This window comes from Trichomycterus rosablanca, chromosome 11, assembly GCF_030014385.1.
Source record: "Trichomycterus rosablanca isolate fTriRos1 chromosome 11, fTriRos1.hap1, whole genome shotgun sequence".
Lineage (NCBI taxonomy): Eukaryota > Metazoa > Chordata > Actinopteri > Siluriformes > Trichomycteridae > Trichomycterus > Trichomycterus rosablanca.
Genome location: NC_085998.1, coordinates 14,162,506 through 14,180,409, shown reverse-complemented (window position 1 = coordinate 14,180,409; position 17,904 = coordinate 14,162,506). Strand labels below are relative to the sequence as shown.

At 40.9% G+C, this 17,904-nt stretch overlaps 1 protein-coding gene across 2 annotated transcripts in view; it reads right to left on the bottom strand.

Annotated features, from left to right (window-relative positions):
• luzp2 (leucine zipper protein 2) overlaps nt 1–17,904 on the bottom strand; it is a 198,054-nt gene that overhangs the window by 43,048 nt on the left and 137,102 nt on the right. For both annotated transcript variants that reach the window (XM_063004499.1, XM_063004500.1), the window contains exons 2-3: nt 12,363–12,474; nt 1,102–1,172 (exon numbers count right to left, since the gene is read on the bottom strand). In XM_063004499.1, the coding sequence (XP_062860569.1) occupies nt 1,102–1,172; nt 12,363–12,474 (183 nt within the window). The remainder of the gene's footprint in view (nt 1–1,101; nt 1,173–12,362; nt 12,475–17,904) is intronic.

The window sequence follows — 17,904 nt, the reverse complement described above, 5'->3', positions numbered from 1 at the left end:
AGGAAAAAAACAACCAATAAAATGTCAATCCAAGGCATTGGTCCACCACAAGATGCTACAAGAGGTTTAATTATGTCTCTTTGGCATAAAGTCTCTGAAACTGTGAAACACCAATGAAACACTTTTCTTCCAAAAGAACCGGGTCTTAATTGGTGCTTTTGATTATGGTATATGTAAAGGGTGAGATCTGGTGACTATCTGGTCAACATAACTTTTCATCCCATCAAACCATAGTCACCCTGCTAATTTCACCTTTTGAGTCTGAGCAAAGTAACTGACCCATGAATTATGCAGTTGTAGCCTAGCGGTTAAGGTACTGGACTAGTAATCAGAAGATCGCTGGTTCAAGCCCCACTACTGCCAGATTGCTGCTGTTGGGCCCTTGAGCAAGGCCCTTAAACCTCAATTGCTCAGACTGTATACTGTCCCACTACTGTAAGCCGCTTTGGATAAAGGCGTCTGCTAAATGGCGAAAATGTAATGTAAATATATAGTGTGTGTATATATATATATAATATATATATATATAATTTTATTTATTTACTTTTTTTTGGCACTTTTTTTTCCTCCCAATCTAGTCGTATCCAATTACCTGATTACCTGACGCTTCCTCTCTACTGATGCAGATCCCAACTGCTGATTGAGGAGAGACGGTACTAACACGCTCCTCCGACACGTGTGCAGTAGCCGACTGCATCTTTTCACCTGCACGTGTCGAGTTCATATGCGGATCAGCTTTGTGTACGGAGAGCCACACCCTGATCAAACGCATTTTCCCCTACTCTGTGCAGGCACCATCAACCAGCCAGCAGAGGTCGTACTTGCATCAGTTATGAAGGCCCCTCCGGCTCCCAACCTGTATGAACAACAAGCTAATCGTTGTTCATGCAGCCGCCCAGTCCAGCGGGATGGCAGAGCTGAGTTTCGAACTGATGAGTTTGAAATCCCAGCTCTGATGTGCTAGCGTGTTTTACCATTGCACCAACTGAGCAACAGAGATTATTTTTTTTGTTTATTATTTATGATTAAAATGGTTAAAGCATTTGTCAACCAATCAGCTTGCATGGTACTACCTATTATATAACATGGCATGTAGCTTACCTTTGCTTGTGGCTGAGCTCCAGAATCCTCTGTACATCTTTTTTGGGTACTGAGTCACCATTCTTCATTGACTGAAAGGAAAAGAAATACAGCAGTTAAAGACGTTTAATGACGGTGAACATTTATCTGCTGTCTATTCATCTGTTCTGTTTGAGGGATGCAGTTGATATTTGCATTTGACGCATTGACAATTACATTGTACTTTATAGCATAGGCATTATAACTGACAAACACAATTGTATTTTTAGTGTGTTTATTGTACACATCGATTATTTAAATGCTGTTTCAAAGGTCTGATAAGAATAAACGTATTTAATAAGGACATTCATAAATTCATTGAAATCACCTGGTCAGAGCCATATTGAGTCTGACGTTACCTGAAAACACCAGCACTAGCAAGAATACACCATGTACAGAGTACCATTCCATAACAAGACAAAACATACACACCCATTCACTCACTCATGTTCACCTGGAGCAAATAGAAGTAGCACACCAGAGCTGACATTTCAAACTTGTCGGTGCGAAACTCAGCTCTGCCATCCGGCTGGGCTGGGCGGCTACATGAACGATGATTGGCTGTTGTTCATACAGGGTGGGAGCCGGATGGGACCTCATAACTGATGCAATTACGATCTTTGCTGGCTGATTGATGGCGCCTATACAGTCGAGGGATAATGCGTTGATCAGGGTGTGGCTCTCCGTACACAAAGCTGATCCGCATTTTTGGATAGTTGTTTTTCAGAGGTCACAGATCTCACCATAGTAAATTTTTTAAAAACTGTTCATACATTTTGAGTGAGTCTTGAGTTTAGAAAGTCTTTAGATATTTTGGCTTTATGTTTGTGGTTGTTGTCTTGTTACAGTATTATTTTCTCCAGTTTTAGTTTTAAAGAGATGAGCTATTTTTTAATGTCTCGGGGCATTGCCTTCCTCTAATGATGTGAAATTCCCCAGTACCATTAGAAGAAAAGCAGATGTATATCAAGACGCTCCCAATTTGATTCCTTACTGTGAGCATGGTGTTCTCAGGATGAAATGCAAAAATCTTCTTTCTTCAAACTTGCCAGGCTGAATTTTTATCTAAATGTTTTATTTTTGTTCTTCTGAACATTGTTCTGATTTGTCTAAATATCCATGTGCATATTTCAGATGAACATCTCTGTGCTTCTGGTTGTTCTGGCTGTTCTTTTGAAACTGTTGTTCCTGCTGTTTCCAGGTCATTATGTATCGTTGAGGGACTGCTGGCTTTTTTTATTTTATTATCAGATTATTATTATCAGTCCGAGAGCAGATTTTGTGTGGTGCACCCGTCTGTGTTTCATGAAATTTCCATTTATAGAACGTCAAATTAGATGTACTGATAAATATTAACTTTTTGAATATTTCTTATGTTGTGGATTTGATTTTAAGTACAGCTTAAGCTGAACGCCCGTGATCTTCGATCCCTCAGACGGAACTGCATCAAGAACCACCACTCAGCAATAGATATAACCACATGGGTGAGGAATTACTTTGGCAAACCTTTTTTAAGCTCTACAATACAGAGTTACATGCACAAATGCCACTTTAAACTTTATTGTGCATGAAAGAAGCCTTATGTTAACCATGTCCAGAAGTGGTGTCGACTTTTCTGGGCTTGGAGGCATCTAGGATGGACCATCACACAGTGGAAACGTGTATTGTGGTCAGATGAATCAGCATTCCAGGTCTTTTTTTTTGGAAAAAATGGATGACCAAAGACGAAAAAAGACCATCCAGACTGTTATCAGCAACAAGTCCAAAAGCCAGAGTCTGTCATGGTATGGGGCTGTGTCAGTGCCCTTAGCAAAGGTCATTTACACTTCTGTGATGGCAGCATTAATGCAGAAAAGTACATTGAGATCTTCAAGACGACATCTTTTCCAGGGACGTCCAGCATTTTTCAACAAGACAATGCAAAACCACATGCTGCACACATTACAAAGGCATGGCTGTGGAAGAAGAGGGTACAGGTACTGGACTGGCCTACCTGCAGTTCTGACCTGTCCCTAATACAGAATGTGTGGAGAATTTTGAAATGAAAATGCGATGACGACCCCGTACTGTTGCACATCTTAAGACGTGTTTGCAGGAAGAATGGGACAAAATTAAAGCTGAAACACTAAATCACTCGGTATCCTCGGTGCCAAAACGTCTTTTAAGTGTGGTGAAAAGGAATGGCAACATTACAAAGTGGTAAATGCTTTACTGTCCCCTGTTTTTTGGAATGTGTTGCAGGCCTGAAATGCAGGAATGGATGTTTATTAATAAATAAAATGAAGCTGAGCAGATAAAACATGAAATATCTCAGGCTCATCCTGTCTGCAATCAAATAAAAGTCAAAGTAAGAAACTCTGTGTTTTTTTATTATTTGCATTTTCCATGCTGTCCCAACTTTTTCTGATTTGGGGTTGTATACAAATATCACTGTGTTTGGTTGTATTCATCCATACTTTAATTCTTAGGGCAGTTGTAGCCTAGTGGTTAAGGTAATGGATTGGTAATTGAAAAGGTTGCTGGTTCAAGCCCCACCACTGCCAGGTTTCCACTGTTGGGTCCTTGAGCAAGGCCTTTAACCCTCAATTGCTTAGACAATATACTGTCACAGTACTGTAAGTCACTTTGGATAAAAAATAGTGGTCTGCTAAATGCCGAAAAAGTAAATCTTAACAGTCTCTCCTGTGCCTGTCACTAAGATACACCCTGATAGCACAGGGATGGTATTAGCTGGGTGTTGTGGAGTGCCTGTTTAACAGGCTGTCATTTCACTTTTACTGAACTGTGGCTTTTGTCTTGTCACTTTACTAAAGGCCTGAACATCTTGTCTGTCCCATCTGAGCACAGTTTGTTGTATCAGTTTTGTTGGGTCTGAAGACTTTTGTGAATAATAAAATCCTGTTGTTAATTTTTTATTCATTTTTGAAAGCTTTAAAATTTCCACTTAATCATAATGAGTGAATACGAGTAGATTGATGGGCAAAAGTTGCACTTATATCCATCCAAAATCAGTATTTCTTTATTTCATTGTACATGGCTTCTTTCTTTATAAAACAACGAGGCATAACATTATGACCACTGACAAGTGAAGTAAATGATTATCTTACACTGATTTTCTCTTCATCACAGCACCTGTTAGTGGGTGGGATATATTAGGCAGCAAGTGAACATTTTACCCTCAAAGTTGATGTGTTAGAAGCAGGAAAAATGTGGGGCAATCCCGGTCTGCAGTGGTCAGTATCTATCAAAAGTGGTCCAAGGCAAGGACGGATTAAGGATAGTCTGGGCCCCTGCCAGGCTTTTCATCAATTCATCTGCCAGGCTCATGTTCAGATCTGAAGGATATGCTGCAGCGAGTGAGTTAGCCTTTAAAGTGAGCTCACTGTTGGACATATTGTCAGGCATGAAAAGAACATCAAATAGCTCAGTTAAGTGTGTGTATGCATTCAAACTGCTTGAAATTGCTTGTCTTAAATTTAAATAATTGCAAAATTGCTAAATTAATTTGTGTCTCTGCGCTTAAGAGAAATTGAACATAATAATTTTGAAACAATACAAATTCAGAAACATTAAGTAAGGGCCTGAATCGCATATTTGCAACAAAACGTCTGTTATGAAATATGGTAGCTTGCCTAGCAATTTGTAGGTCCCTAGAAAGTCAAGGAGCCATGGTAAACGACTTCTATGGAAGTCAAGGGCCCCATAGCAGGGGCCCTCGTGATCAAGGGCCCTCTAATGGTATGCCCTGCTCTTCTCTAGGGCCCCCTGGTAGGAGCTCTCATAACCAGGGCCCTCTAAAAATATGCCCCCCTCTTTCCTAGGACCCCTAATAGCCAGAAGTCGAAGTCAGAGCAGTGCCACAACGCCTCATCCATTTTCATAAGGGGCCCAAAAGCATGGCTAGGGCCCCCAAAAGCATGGCTAGGGCCCAAAAGCATGGCTAGGGGCCCCAAAAGCATGGCTAGGGCCCCCAAGAGGCCCTGGGGTCGAAGTCCCTAATAGTCAGAGGATCCTTAAAATGGAGGGCCCTCGGAAATAAAAATATATTGTATCATAAATGTTGAAAGGCATCGCAAAATGTTTTGGGCCAGGGCCCCCCCGGGGCCCCCTGACCTTAAGGGCCCCTGGGCGCTGGCCCCACTGGCCCGGTCAGTAATCCAGCCATGGTCCAAGGAAGGAACAGTGGTAAACCGGCGACAGGGTCATGGGCGGCCAAGGCTCATTGATACACGTGGGGAGCAAAGGCTGGCCCGTGTGGTCCGATCCAACAGACGAGCTACTGTAGCTCAGATTGCTGAGGTGCCAGAATACACAGTGCATCACAGTTGCAGGGCTGTTTTAGCAGCAAAAGGGGGACCAACACAATATTAGGAAGGCGGTCATAATGTTATGCATGATCGGTGTAAGTATAAAGTCAAATGACATTGTGTATGATAATTTGAGGTGTATATATGCAAATACAAAAGTGGAAAACAAAAGGGGGGAAATCTCCTGAGTAATAACCAATAACCTGTCTTAATAGGTAACACCTGGGACTCATTACTGTTCCCTATCTAAGACTTACTTCTTCAGTATGACTAAGCAATTTGTTCATTACCATCGTCTGTTTGTTATAATTGACCTGGCCTTTTTTCTCTTGAATGAATTCTAATAAATTCATTTAAAAAAAACATTTTTTTTTTGTGAAATTATGATGGTGATTATTATAATTTTTATTATTATTATTATTATTATTATTATTATTATTATATATACTAAGACGTGAAGTAAGCTCAGTAAATTGTTGGACAAATCTGTGGTGCAGTTGGTAGGAAATTGAGGCCTATAAGGACTGATAATTACAATCACTTTGAACAAGCTTGCTGGGAAATACTGCTGTGATTGCTGCTAAGAAAAAGATTTTCGTCAGCTATGACACTTTATACAGACTCTCTTCCAACTAGACTTTATTAAACATGTAGGGTATTTAATGTACAGTAGTTTAAAATATTTTATATAGACTAAAGGAAGGATGTAGATTTGTGAGATAGCACAGCACAGTATGTGACTTTTATATTACACATTTTGTGCAAATTGAGGGGAAAGCTGTAAACGCCACTGAGAAGCCACAGGCATGATTACTAGTAATAAATGCAAGCTAACAAACAGTAGTTTAACAGCATATATACCATGGAAGTCCTGGTATCTGAACAGTATACTTTTAAATGCTGTATTTTTTGTAAAAAAATATAAAAGAATAATGGTCAAACATTTTTGGGCATATGTCATCTGTGTGCTAATAGGAAAGTTTATTTGCTGCTGACCCTGTCACTGCTTCAGTAAAAATATAAAAAATGGCCGCTCAGGTGGCGCAGCGGTAAAATACGCTAGCGCACCAGAACTGAGATTTCGAATACATCATATGAATAACGATTGGCTGTTGTTCAGGGGTGGGATGGGCCAGACCAGGGTTCCTCATAACTGGTACAATTACGACCTCTCCTGGCTGATTGATGGCGCCTGCGCAGAGTTGAGGAATAATGCTGATCAAGGTGTGGCTCTCCATGCACAAGGCTGATCCGCATGTGAACTCACCTCATGCAGGTGAAAAGAGGCAGTCGGTACTGCACAGCCTTCGCTCCCCATGTGCATCAATGAGCCTTGGCCACCCATGACCCTGTCGCCGGTTTACCACTGTTCCTTCCTTGGACCACTTTTGATAGATACTGACCACTGCAGACCGAGAACACCCCACAAGAGCTGCAGTTTTGGAGATGCTCTGACCCAGTCGTCTAGCCATCACAATTTGGCCCTTGTCAAACTCGCTCAAATCCTTACGCTTGCCCATTTTTCCTGCTTCTAACACATCAACTTTTAGGATAAAATGTTCACTTGCTGCATAACAGGTGCCGCGATGAAGAGATAATCAGTGTTATTCACTTCACCTGTCAATGGTCATGATGTTATGCCTGGTAGGTGTATATATAAAGATGTCAGTAACCAAAGTGAATTTAGGGAAGATTTGAGTAGACCTAAAAATAAAACAGTAATCTCTAGCTAAGGTCAGAGAAAAAACCCAAATGGTTATCTTACGATAAGCATAAGTATAAGTCCTAAATAAAATTCAGAAAGTGCAAAAAAGAAACTGTTTTGCAGATCTGGCAACAAAAAAGCAATCACAGCAATATCATTATATCATATCACAATATCATAACATCTATTGGAACAGCAGCTTGAAACAGCATATCAACCACTTAGCATTACCCTCATAACCACCTGAAACATCATAGCAAACCACCTAGAACTCTGTCACAGCCAGATTGAACACAAGTTTACACAATATTTTGAGTTAAGCAGTTTCACCAAAATCCAGTTTACAAAATAAATAAATAAATAAACTAAGGCAACATTTTGTCAGTCCTTTCATCAGCCAAACTTGTCAGTCACATGATATCTGTGCCATTGTTGAGCTTGAGCGATCCTGGCATACTGTCATCCTGAAAGATGACCTGGCAGGAATCCATAATATAGATCCTCCACATGACTGCAGTACAGCTCAGAAACAAGGTCTCATCAGACAAAGTTTAATGATGATGAGCTAAACAAAAGAAAAATCTCCTCATAAACAGGATGAACAAGGCAGCTACTCCCAAAAGGTCACATGCACATTATCAATTTGACTGTTAGTGTTGATTGTGGTTTTAAAGCAGATCCAGGACTAAGGGGAACAACATCTCAGACTCATAAAACAGTCTGGCAGGAGTCCCAGAAAAATCCCACACAAGGCTTTTCAAATTCAAGCTTCCCGAGAGAGACTGTGGCTCAGAGAATAGCTTAGGCATCATGTTCTACCACAAATACTGCTGAAGTGCATCTCCAAGACCTTCAATCTCATTGTTTCTATTCAAATGTCTGGCAAATGTGTGACATTTTTCTAAAAAGATTGCAGTGACACAGCAACACGGGCCCTAATGACCTTGGTTCCATTCTTAGTTCTACTCATTGTCTCTGAGAATTTATGCATACTCTCCCAGTGTGCATGTGGGCTTTTCTTTAGGTTCTCTGGTTTCCTCACATGCTGAAGATGTATTGGCTGTTCATAACTGCGGGTAGCACGGTGGCTCGGCGGGTAGCACTGTCGCCTCACAGCAAGAAGGTCCTGGGTTCGATCCCCAGACAAGGCGGTCCGGGTCCTTTCTGTGCGGCTTTTGCACGTTCTCCCCGTGTCTGTGTGGGTTTCCTCCGGGAGCTCCGGTTTCCTCCCACAGTCCAAAAACATGCAGTAAGGTTAACTGGAGACAATTGGAGACACTGAATTGCCCTATAGGTGTATGTGTGTGTGTGTGTGTGTGTGTGTGTGTGTGTGTGTGTGTCTGCCCTGCGGTGGACTGGCGCCCCGTCCAGGGTGTTGCTGTGTGCCTTGGGCCCACTAAGATGGGCTCTGCCCCCCCACCCTAATTGAATAAGCGGTTAAGAAAGTGAGTAAGTATTAACTTCTTTAGCAGTTTGAGCTACAGTAGCTTGTCTGTTGGATCGGACCACACGGGCCAGCCTTCGCTTCCCATGTGAATCAATGAGCCTTGGCCGCCCATTACCCTGTCGTCGGTTTACCACTGTTCCTTCTTTGGACCACTTTTGATAGATACTGACCACTGCAGACAGGGAACACCCCACAAGAGCTGCAGTTTTGGAGATGCTCTGACCCAGTCCTCTAGCATCACAATTTGGCCCTTGTCAAACTCGCTCAAATCCTTCTGCTTGCCCATTTTTCCTGCTTCTAACACATCAACTTTGAGGATAAAATGTTCACTTGCTGCCTAATATATCCCACCCACTAACAGGTGCCATAATGAAAAGATTATCAGTGTTATTCACTTCACTCTGGCACCCCCCCCCCCCCCCGCCCTCCACCCTAATTGGATAAGCGGTTAAGAAAGTGAGTAAGTGAGTGTTCATAATTGCCCCTAGGTGTGAAAAAATGTACAGTATGTGTGTGAGTGCATGTGAGTGCATTGTGTTTCTGGGTATAGCCAGACCTACTGCTACCCTAACCAGGATAAAGTGGTGTGAATGAGTTATGACTTCCACTAGATTTGATTTCACACAATGAAGACTCAAAGTCAAGAAAAGGTCACTGAGTTAGTAATGAGCATAACTGGCTGGATAAGGTTATCCAGGCTATCAGCTGGAGAACATTTGGGATGACTAAATGAAACACCTCAGTCTCAGTGATGCAGTGAAAAAATCTGCAGCAAGTGAACCTTGCTATTATCACACAGATGACATATGCCCAAACATGTATGATCTTTTATATTTTACAAAAATTACATGATTTAAAATTGTGTTATGACCTCCGAATCTCAGCTTGGCTCGGGTTGGCTGTGTGTCCCCTAGCAGATAAAACTGACAGTGCCTGGAGCAGACAAAATTGGCCACTAAGTCTGCTGGGTGGGAAAGACCAGACTAATAAGAGGGTGGGGTCTTTGGTGCTGTGTAAAGATCCAGGTTAGTAGCCCGAGGCGCCTGTATAGAAGTGGACTCTTTGTGCGCTAGACTGGCCTTTTACACTAATCCACCAAAATATGGGCAAATAAGAAGAGTTTGTGGACTGTGTACATGTCAAAGGGAGTGTGTATCAGGCAATTATACCCTTCTCGGATGCGACTGGGGTCCCCAACAGCAGAAGACTAATTGGCTATGCTACATTGAGAGAAAAAGGGAGAAAATCACCAATCGTAATCACCATAACATTATGACCACCTTCCTAATATTGTGTTGGTCCTCATTTGCTGCCAAAACAGCCCTGACCCGTCGAGGCATGGACTCCACTAGACCCCTGAAGGTGTGCTGTGGTATCTGGCACCAAGATGTTAGCAGCAGATCCTTTAACTCCTGTAAGTTGTGAGGTGGGGCCTCCATGGATCGGACTTGTTTGTTCAGCACATCTCGCAGATGCACGATTGGATTGAGATCTGGGGAATTTGGAGGCCAAGTCAACACCTCAAACTCGTTGTTGTGCTCCTCAAACCATTCCTGAACCATTTTTGCTTTGTGGCAGGGCGCATTATCCTGCTGAAAGAGGCCACAGCCATCAGAGAATACTGTTTCCAGTTCCGATGCTCACATGCCCATTGTTGGCGCTTTCGGCAGTGGACAGGGGTCAGCATGGGCACCCTGACTGGTCTGCGGCTATGCAGCCCCATACACAACAAACTGTGATGCACTGTGTATTCTGACACCTTTCTATCAGAACCAGCATTAACGTCTTCAGCAATTTGAGCTACAGTAGCTCATCTGTTGGATCGGACCACAAGGGCCAGCCTTCACTCCCCACGTGCATCAATGAGCCTTGGCCACCCATGACCCTGTCGCCGGTTTACCACTGTTCCTTCCTTGGACCACTTTTGATAGATACTGACCACTGCAGACCGGGAACACCCCACAAGAGCTGCAGTTTTGGAGATGCTCTGACCCAGTCGTCTAGCCATCACAATTTGGCCCTTGTCAAACTTAGTCAAATCCTTATGCTTGCTCATATATATACATACTTCAAGTTGCCATGGTATGTATGCTGTTAAACTATGTTAGCTTGCATTATTTACAAGTAATCATGCCTGTGATTTCAGTAACTGATCCTCGATTTATTATCGTATTTTCAGTAAATGTATCTCAGTGCTTTTACATTTATGGGGCTGGACAGACTCAGTTATCCAAGTAATTGCAATAAAACAAACATCTGCTGTTTTGGCTGCATCTCAAACTGCAAACTACTGCTCTGAAATAGCATCCAATTAGCGTACAACCAAGGGTGCTCTTCATTTTCTGATACGTTTTGGGCTTTGGTAAGTGTTATAAGCAGTTAGAGGGCTCACTCGCTATTCTAACTAGAAGCTCACTTGCACTGGTCACAGGTAGATACAAGTCATATTTTAGTATCTAAATTCACGGTGACTTATTTAGCATAATAGTAGCAAAACAGAGCAAATTATTTCATAATACCAGTTACACAGTGTTGGCACATAGCTCACAGGCTGGCAGCTTGCAGACTGGATAATGAACCAGCTCATAAGTGGAAGGTAACTTATCACAAATTTATATTCTGGCCCACGGAAAATAGTGAATTTTAAACAGGGGCATCTTTTAGCTTAATGTCACTCTTCAATTTAAAAAGTTTGCGTATCAGTGACTCATCCTGCCACATGGTGGAAAACTGGAGGATTTTAAATTATGATCATCTGTGTGGCAACTAATGTCAGCTTATCCGTGCCATTTGTCTTTATTGTCAACTGTTTAGAATATATGTATACACTGATCGGCCATAACATTAAAACCACACTCACTGTCCATTTTATCAGCTCCACTTACCATATAGAAGCACTTTGTAGTTCTACAATTACTGACTGTAGTCCATCTGTTTCTCTGCATGCTTTGTTAGCCCCCTTTCATGCTGTTCTTCAATGGTCAGGACCCCCACAGGACCACTACAGAGTAGGTAAAATTTGGGTGGTGGACCATTCTCAGCACTGCAGTGACAATGACAAGGTGGTGGTGTGTTAGTGTGTGTTGTGCTGGTATGAGTGGATAAGACACAGCAGCGCTGGTGGAGTTTTTAAATACCTCACTGTCACTGCTGGACTGAGAATAGTCCACCAAACAAAAACATCCAGCCAACAGTGCCCCGTGGACAGCGTTCTGTGACCACTGATGAAGGTCTCGAAGATGACCAACTCAAACAGCAGCAATAGATAAGCGATCGTCTTTGACTGTACATTTACAAGGTGGACCAACTAGGTAAGAGTGTGTAATAGAGTCGGCAGTGAGTGGACACAGTATTTAAAAACTCCAGCAGCGCTGCTGTGTCTGATCCACTCATACCAGCACAACACACGCTAACACACCACCACCATGTCACTGCAGTGCTGAGAATGATCCACCACCCAAATAATACCTGCTCTGTGGTGGTCCTGGGAGAGTCCTGACAATTGAAGAACAGCATAAGAGGGGCTTACAAAGCATGCAGAGAAACAGATGGACTACAGTCAGTAATTGTAGAACTACAAAGTGCTTCTATATGGTAAGCGGAGCTGGTAAAATGGACAGTGAGTGTAGAAACAGAGAGGTAGTTTTAATATTATGGCCGATCAGTGAATATAGTATTTGCTGTGTTTGCCAGCCAATAGTAGTTGAATAGTTTGTTAGTTAAATCAGACCTTGCAACAACATGGAATTCGGAACTTTTGCCTGAACTGTAAATTAATTCTTACCTGTAGGTTGCCCTTTATGCTGTCCAGCTCCTTCGATGTTTTTGACAACTGACGCAAAACTCCTGTTCTTTCCGTGAATGCCTCCTTCAGTTTCTTTTCCAGTGCTTCATAGCTACAACATGATAAAAAAGAAAAAGGAATTTTTATTATTGGATGTCTGTGGCCTACTATGACATTTTATAGCATTGGCAATGCTGCCACAAGTGAGAGAACATGAGTTGTGATTTTAAGTTGTATTACAGTAAAATGTCTTGTAAGAGGAGTAAGAAAATAAACCCTCATTTTTATCAACTGTTTTGTTATGGCTAAGGCAGCAGTGCGTCTAAGTGTGGGCAGAAATACCCTGGACAGGGTGCCAGTTTGTCACTTTTATATTTGTAACACTGTATGACCTTGTGAGTAAAATGTCATGTCATTATTACTAATAGCATGTGATAGTGTAATGTAGACACAAATTTATAAACCATTTTGATGGCTAAAACTTTGTCACCTTTATATATGTAACACTGTGTGACCTTGTGAGTAAAATGTCATGTGATTATTACTAATAGCATGTGATGAGTTTAATGTAGACACAAATTTATAATTTATAAACCATTTTGATGGTTAAAACTCTTTAAAAACAATGTAAAATAAACAGATACTGTATAGTATCGGTAAAAATAACTTGTCCTAATTTGACTATTAAAATTATTGTTCTTGTTTTGGTCCAGTATTGATAATGTTCAATACAAATTTTAATCTAGTCTTGTGCTTAATTATCAGAAGTCTTGGTCTTGTATTTGACATTTGAGGTTTTGGTTTTGTCCTAGTTTTGAATAATAAAATTATTGTCCTTGTGTTGGTCCAGTCTTGTGTTGGTCCAATCATGATCAATAAAAGTCTTAATCTAGTCTTGTGCTTAAGTATTAGAAGTCTAGGTCTTGTATTTGACATTAAAAGTTTTGGTTTTGTCCTGGATTAAAATGATTGTTCTTGTCTTGATCCAGTCCTGGTCATAATCAATAAAAGTCTTCATCTAGTCGTGTACTTGATTATCAGAAGTCTTGTTCTTGTATTTAATATTAGAGGTTTTGGTTTTGTCCTTGTTTTGTTTGTTTGTTTGTTTGTTTGTTTGTTTATTAGGATTTTAACGTCATGTTTTACACTTTGGTTATATTCATGACAGGAACGGTAGTTACTCATTACACAAGGTTCATCGGTTCACAAGGTTATATCGACCACAGTCATGGACAATTTAGTATCGCCAATTCACCTCACTTGCATGTCTTTGGACTGTGGGAGGAAACCGGAGCACCCGGAGGAAACCCACGCAGACACAGGGAGAGCATGCAAAGTCCACACAGAAAGGACCCGAACTGCCCCACCTGGGGATCGAAGTCCTGTCCAGTCCTGGCCAATAAAAGTCTTAATCTAGTCTTGTGCTTGATAATTGAATAATTGTATTTGACATTAAACGTTTTGGTTTTGTCCTGGTTTTGAGTATAAAAAATATTGCTTTTGTCCTGGTCCATTCTTGGTCATGATCAATCAAAGTCTCAATCTAGTTGTGTCCTTGATTATCAGAAGTCTTGTTCTTGTATTTGACATTAAAGTTTTGGTTTTGTTCTGGTTTTGAATAAAACAATGATTGTCTTTGTCTTGGTCCAGTCTTGGTCATGATCAATACAAGTCTTAATCTAGTCTTGTTCTTGATTATTACAAGTCCTGGTTTTGAATATTAAAAATATTGTCCTTGTGTTGGTCCAGTATTGGTGGTGTTCAATAAAAATTTTAATCTAGTCTTGTGCTTTATTATTACAAGTTTTGGTTTTGAATATTAAAAATATTGTCCTTGTGTTGGTCCAGTATTGGTGATGTTCAATAAAAATTTTAATCTAGTCTTGTGCTTTATTATTACAAGTTTTGGTTTTGTCTTTGACATTAAAAGTTTTGGTTTTGTTCTGGTTTAAATATTAAAGGTATTTTTCTTGTCTTGTTCCAGTCCTGGTGGTCATAAGTAATAAAAGTCTTAATCTAGTCTTGTGCTTGATTATTAGAAGTCTTGTTCTTGTATTTGTTTTTAGTTAGTGAATTAGTTAATTTAGTGTCTCCAATTCACCTCACTTGCATGTCTTTGGACTGTGGGAGGAAACCGGAGCCCCGGAGGAAACCCACGCAGACACGAGGAGAACATGCAAACTCCACACAGAAAGGACCCGGACCGCCCCACCTGGGGATCGAACCCAGGACCTTCTTGCTTCTGGTTTTGAATATTAAAATTATTGTCCTTGTTTGGTCCAGTACTGGACATGATCAATAAAAGTCTCAATCTAGTCTTGCACTTGATAATTAAAAGTCTTGGTCTGGTATTTGACATTAGAGGTTTTGGTTTTGTCCTAGTTTTAAATTTTAAAATGATTGTCTTTGTCCTAGTCCAGTCTTGGTCATGATTAATACAAGTCTTAATCTAGTCTTGTGCTTGATTTTTTAAAAGTCTTGGTATTGTCTTTGACATTAAAGTTTTTGTTTTGGTTGTTCTTGTTTTGGTTCAGTCTTGGTCATAATCAATATAAATCTTAATCTAGTCTTGTGCTTGATATTAGAATTCTTAGTCTTGCTCTCAACCATAATAATTGTGGTCTTGTCTTGGTCAGAATCAATAAAAGTCTTAATCTAGTCGTGTGCTTAAATATTAGAATTATTCTCTTGCACTTTGGTGGACTAGGTCGGAATTTACTATAACATATTTCTTATAATGCCACCATCCAAGCACATAACAGTCCATTTGTTACAGAAATATGCAAAACTGAATAAAGCATACTATATTTATCCAGCTCACAGACTCCCTGCTGCACTAAACCAGCTAAGATGATAAAGGATGCATCCAGAAAGCACCAGAACCAGAGCGGAATCACACTTCGTCTACTAAACATCGTCATTATCCGGTGAAGTCATCCTTGTCCATAACAGAGTCATGAAAAGCCATTAAAACAAATTAAACTATTCTAAACAGCTTTCATACTGCGTTAGGAATGGGCGATTGAACGTGCTGTGTGCTTTAGGTTAAGGCTTAAATTGGTCATTAGCGCTGCTGCTTTGCAGTTGTGCTGTTTTATGTCATGATCACAGCAAGTCAGGACAAGTTCATGGAAAAAGGAGTTCTAATGAGGGTCGGAGTGTCACAGGGACAGACTTTGATCGTCGTGTTGTTTCCCGGTGTCACATAATTCTGATTCTGGTTTCACACGAGTGTTTTTTGTAGTTGGGAGGCCACTGTGATAAACGACATTGATACTGACTGTGATAGGCAGGACAAACTGTTTCATTGCACCTGCTTTATAAAGCCTTGACTGATAAGACTAATAGTCCAAACAAAGTAGCTGCCACAGAGCATCCCCTGAGGAATACGTGAAACTAATCCTTGGTTAAAAGATGGCATGCTAGGACGTGTGTCGTAAAACAGTGCTGAGTTTGTATTTAAGATTAACTTGAAGCTGCAAAGCATCAGAAACGTCATATTTTAAAACATTAGCATTAATATGGAGCTGCCCATCCTCTTTTGATTCCTTTTATTCCTTTTATTCACAAGATGTTTTGTGTGGTCCGGCACTGATGTTGGTGACAATTAGTTTTCCAGTTCATAGCAGTGGGTTTGAAGTCAAAAAGCCATGACCTTTATTACCAATACCTTACAGACACTGCTTTGTAAACAAGGCCAAAGTCATGCACCTAAGCTAAGCTCAAATATCAGATTCAAACTATTATTCAGTGATTATACTTTAATGAGAGACTAAGAAATATGCATTTATGTCTTGGTCCAGTCTTGGTCATAATCAATACAAGTCCTAATCTAGTCTTGTGCATGATTTTTTGAAGTCTTGGTCTTGTCTTTAATATTAAACGTTTTGGTTTTGTCCTTGTTTTGAATATTAAAATGACTTGTCTTGGTCCAGTCTTGGTCATAATCAATACAAGTCTTAATCTAGGTCTTGCTCTCAACCAGGTGGCACGGTGACTCGGTGGGTAGCACTGTCGCCTCATAGCAAGAAGGTCCTGGGTTCGATCCCCAGGCGGGGCGGTCTGGGTCCTTTCTGTGTAGAGTTTGCATGTTCTCCCCGTGTCTGTGTGGGTTTCCTTCGGAAGCTCTGGTTTCCTCCCACAGTCCAAAAACATGCAGTCAGGTTAATTGGAGACACTGAATTGCCCTATAGGTATGGGTGTGTGTATGTGTGTGTGTGTGTGTGTCTGCCCTGCAATGGACTGGCACCCCGTCCAGGGTGTTACTGTGTACCTTGCCTATTCTCAGTCCAGCAGTGACAGTGAGGTGTTTAAAAACTCCATCAGCATTTCTGTGTCTTATCCACTCATACCAGCACAACACACACCAACACACCACCACCATGTCAGTGTCACTGCACTGCTGAGAATGACCCACCACCCAAATAATACCTGCTCTGTAGTGGTCCTGACCATTGAAGAACAGGGTGAAAGCAGGCTAAAAAGGTATGTAGAGAAACATATGGACTACAGTCAGTAATTGTTGAACTTCAAAGTGCTTCTACATGGTAAGCGGAGCTGATAAAACGGACAGTGAGTGTAGAAACAAGGAGGCTGATCGGTGTGTATATATATAATAGTTTGGATCTATTATCTAAATGAGACACTAGGAAAGTGTATTTATCATTAAGAGTAGGTTGCATAGCTGATAATAGAGGAAATTCTTATTTTAGCTATATGTTAAATTCAGTCTCTGCCTCCCCACATTCTATTTTCTCATTTTACTTATAAATCTTTGTGCAGTCAGTGGTTTGAAAAAAAAAAGAAATGGGGTACACGCAGGACTTTTGCAAATAAACAGTCACCCCAGGAGAGAGGGATTTGAGTCTGCTTTTGGCTCTCGCTGTTGTTTGTGTTGACCAGCGATGCATGCGGTCTTGTTTACAGCGTGCATTGCTACTTCAGGACTGATGGATTTTTCAGCAGGGAATTGGCTGCTTGCTAACAATGAGTCATTCCCCTCATGGCCAATATGATGAGCGATTGATTCTCGTAGTGCCAATGAAAACAAAACGTTGCTCGATTTACACTTATAAACAACATTTAATACCAAGAAAACGCCCAGTTTCCTTTAATCCATTACATCGATTTACCATGTCAGGTTGGATTTCATTAATTAATTGATTTATATATTTCCACTAACTGCTTAATCCTGATCAGGGTCACTGTCACACTGCAGGGTACCACAATATTTAATTATTTATTTAAATAAAGGATTGTTTTAGAGTGGTCAATCCACTAGCTGGCATGTTTTTAAAAGGTGGCAGGGAACAGAATTGAGGAACTGTGGGGATGATGAGAGCATATGAGGTTTGAAACCAGGTCCCCATAGCATGTGAGGTTTGAAACCAGGTCCCCAGAGCCCTGGAGCTGTGCTACACATACACCGTTTTGCAAAAATCCATCCAGGTTAGGTTTGTTTGGTATTGCATTATTAATACAGTGATACCTTGTAACTCAACATCCCTTAAACTCAAAATCTTTGAAACTCGACGCCCTTCGT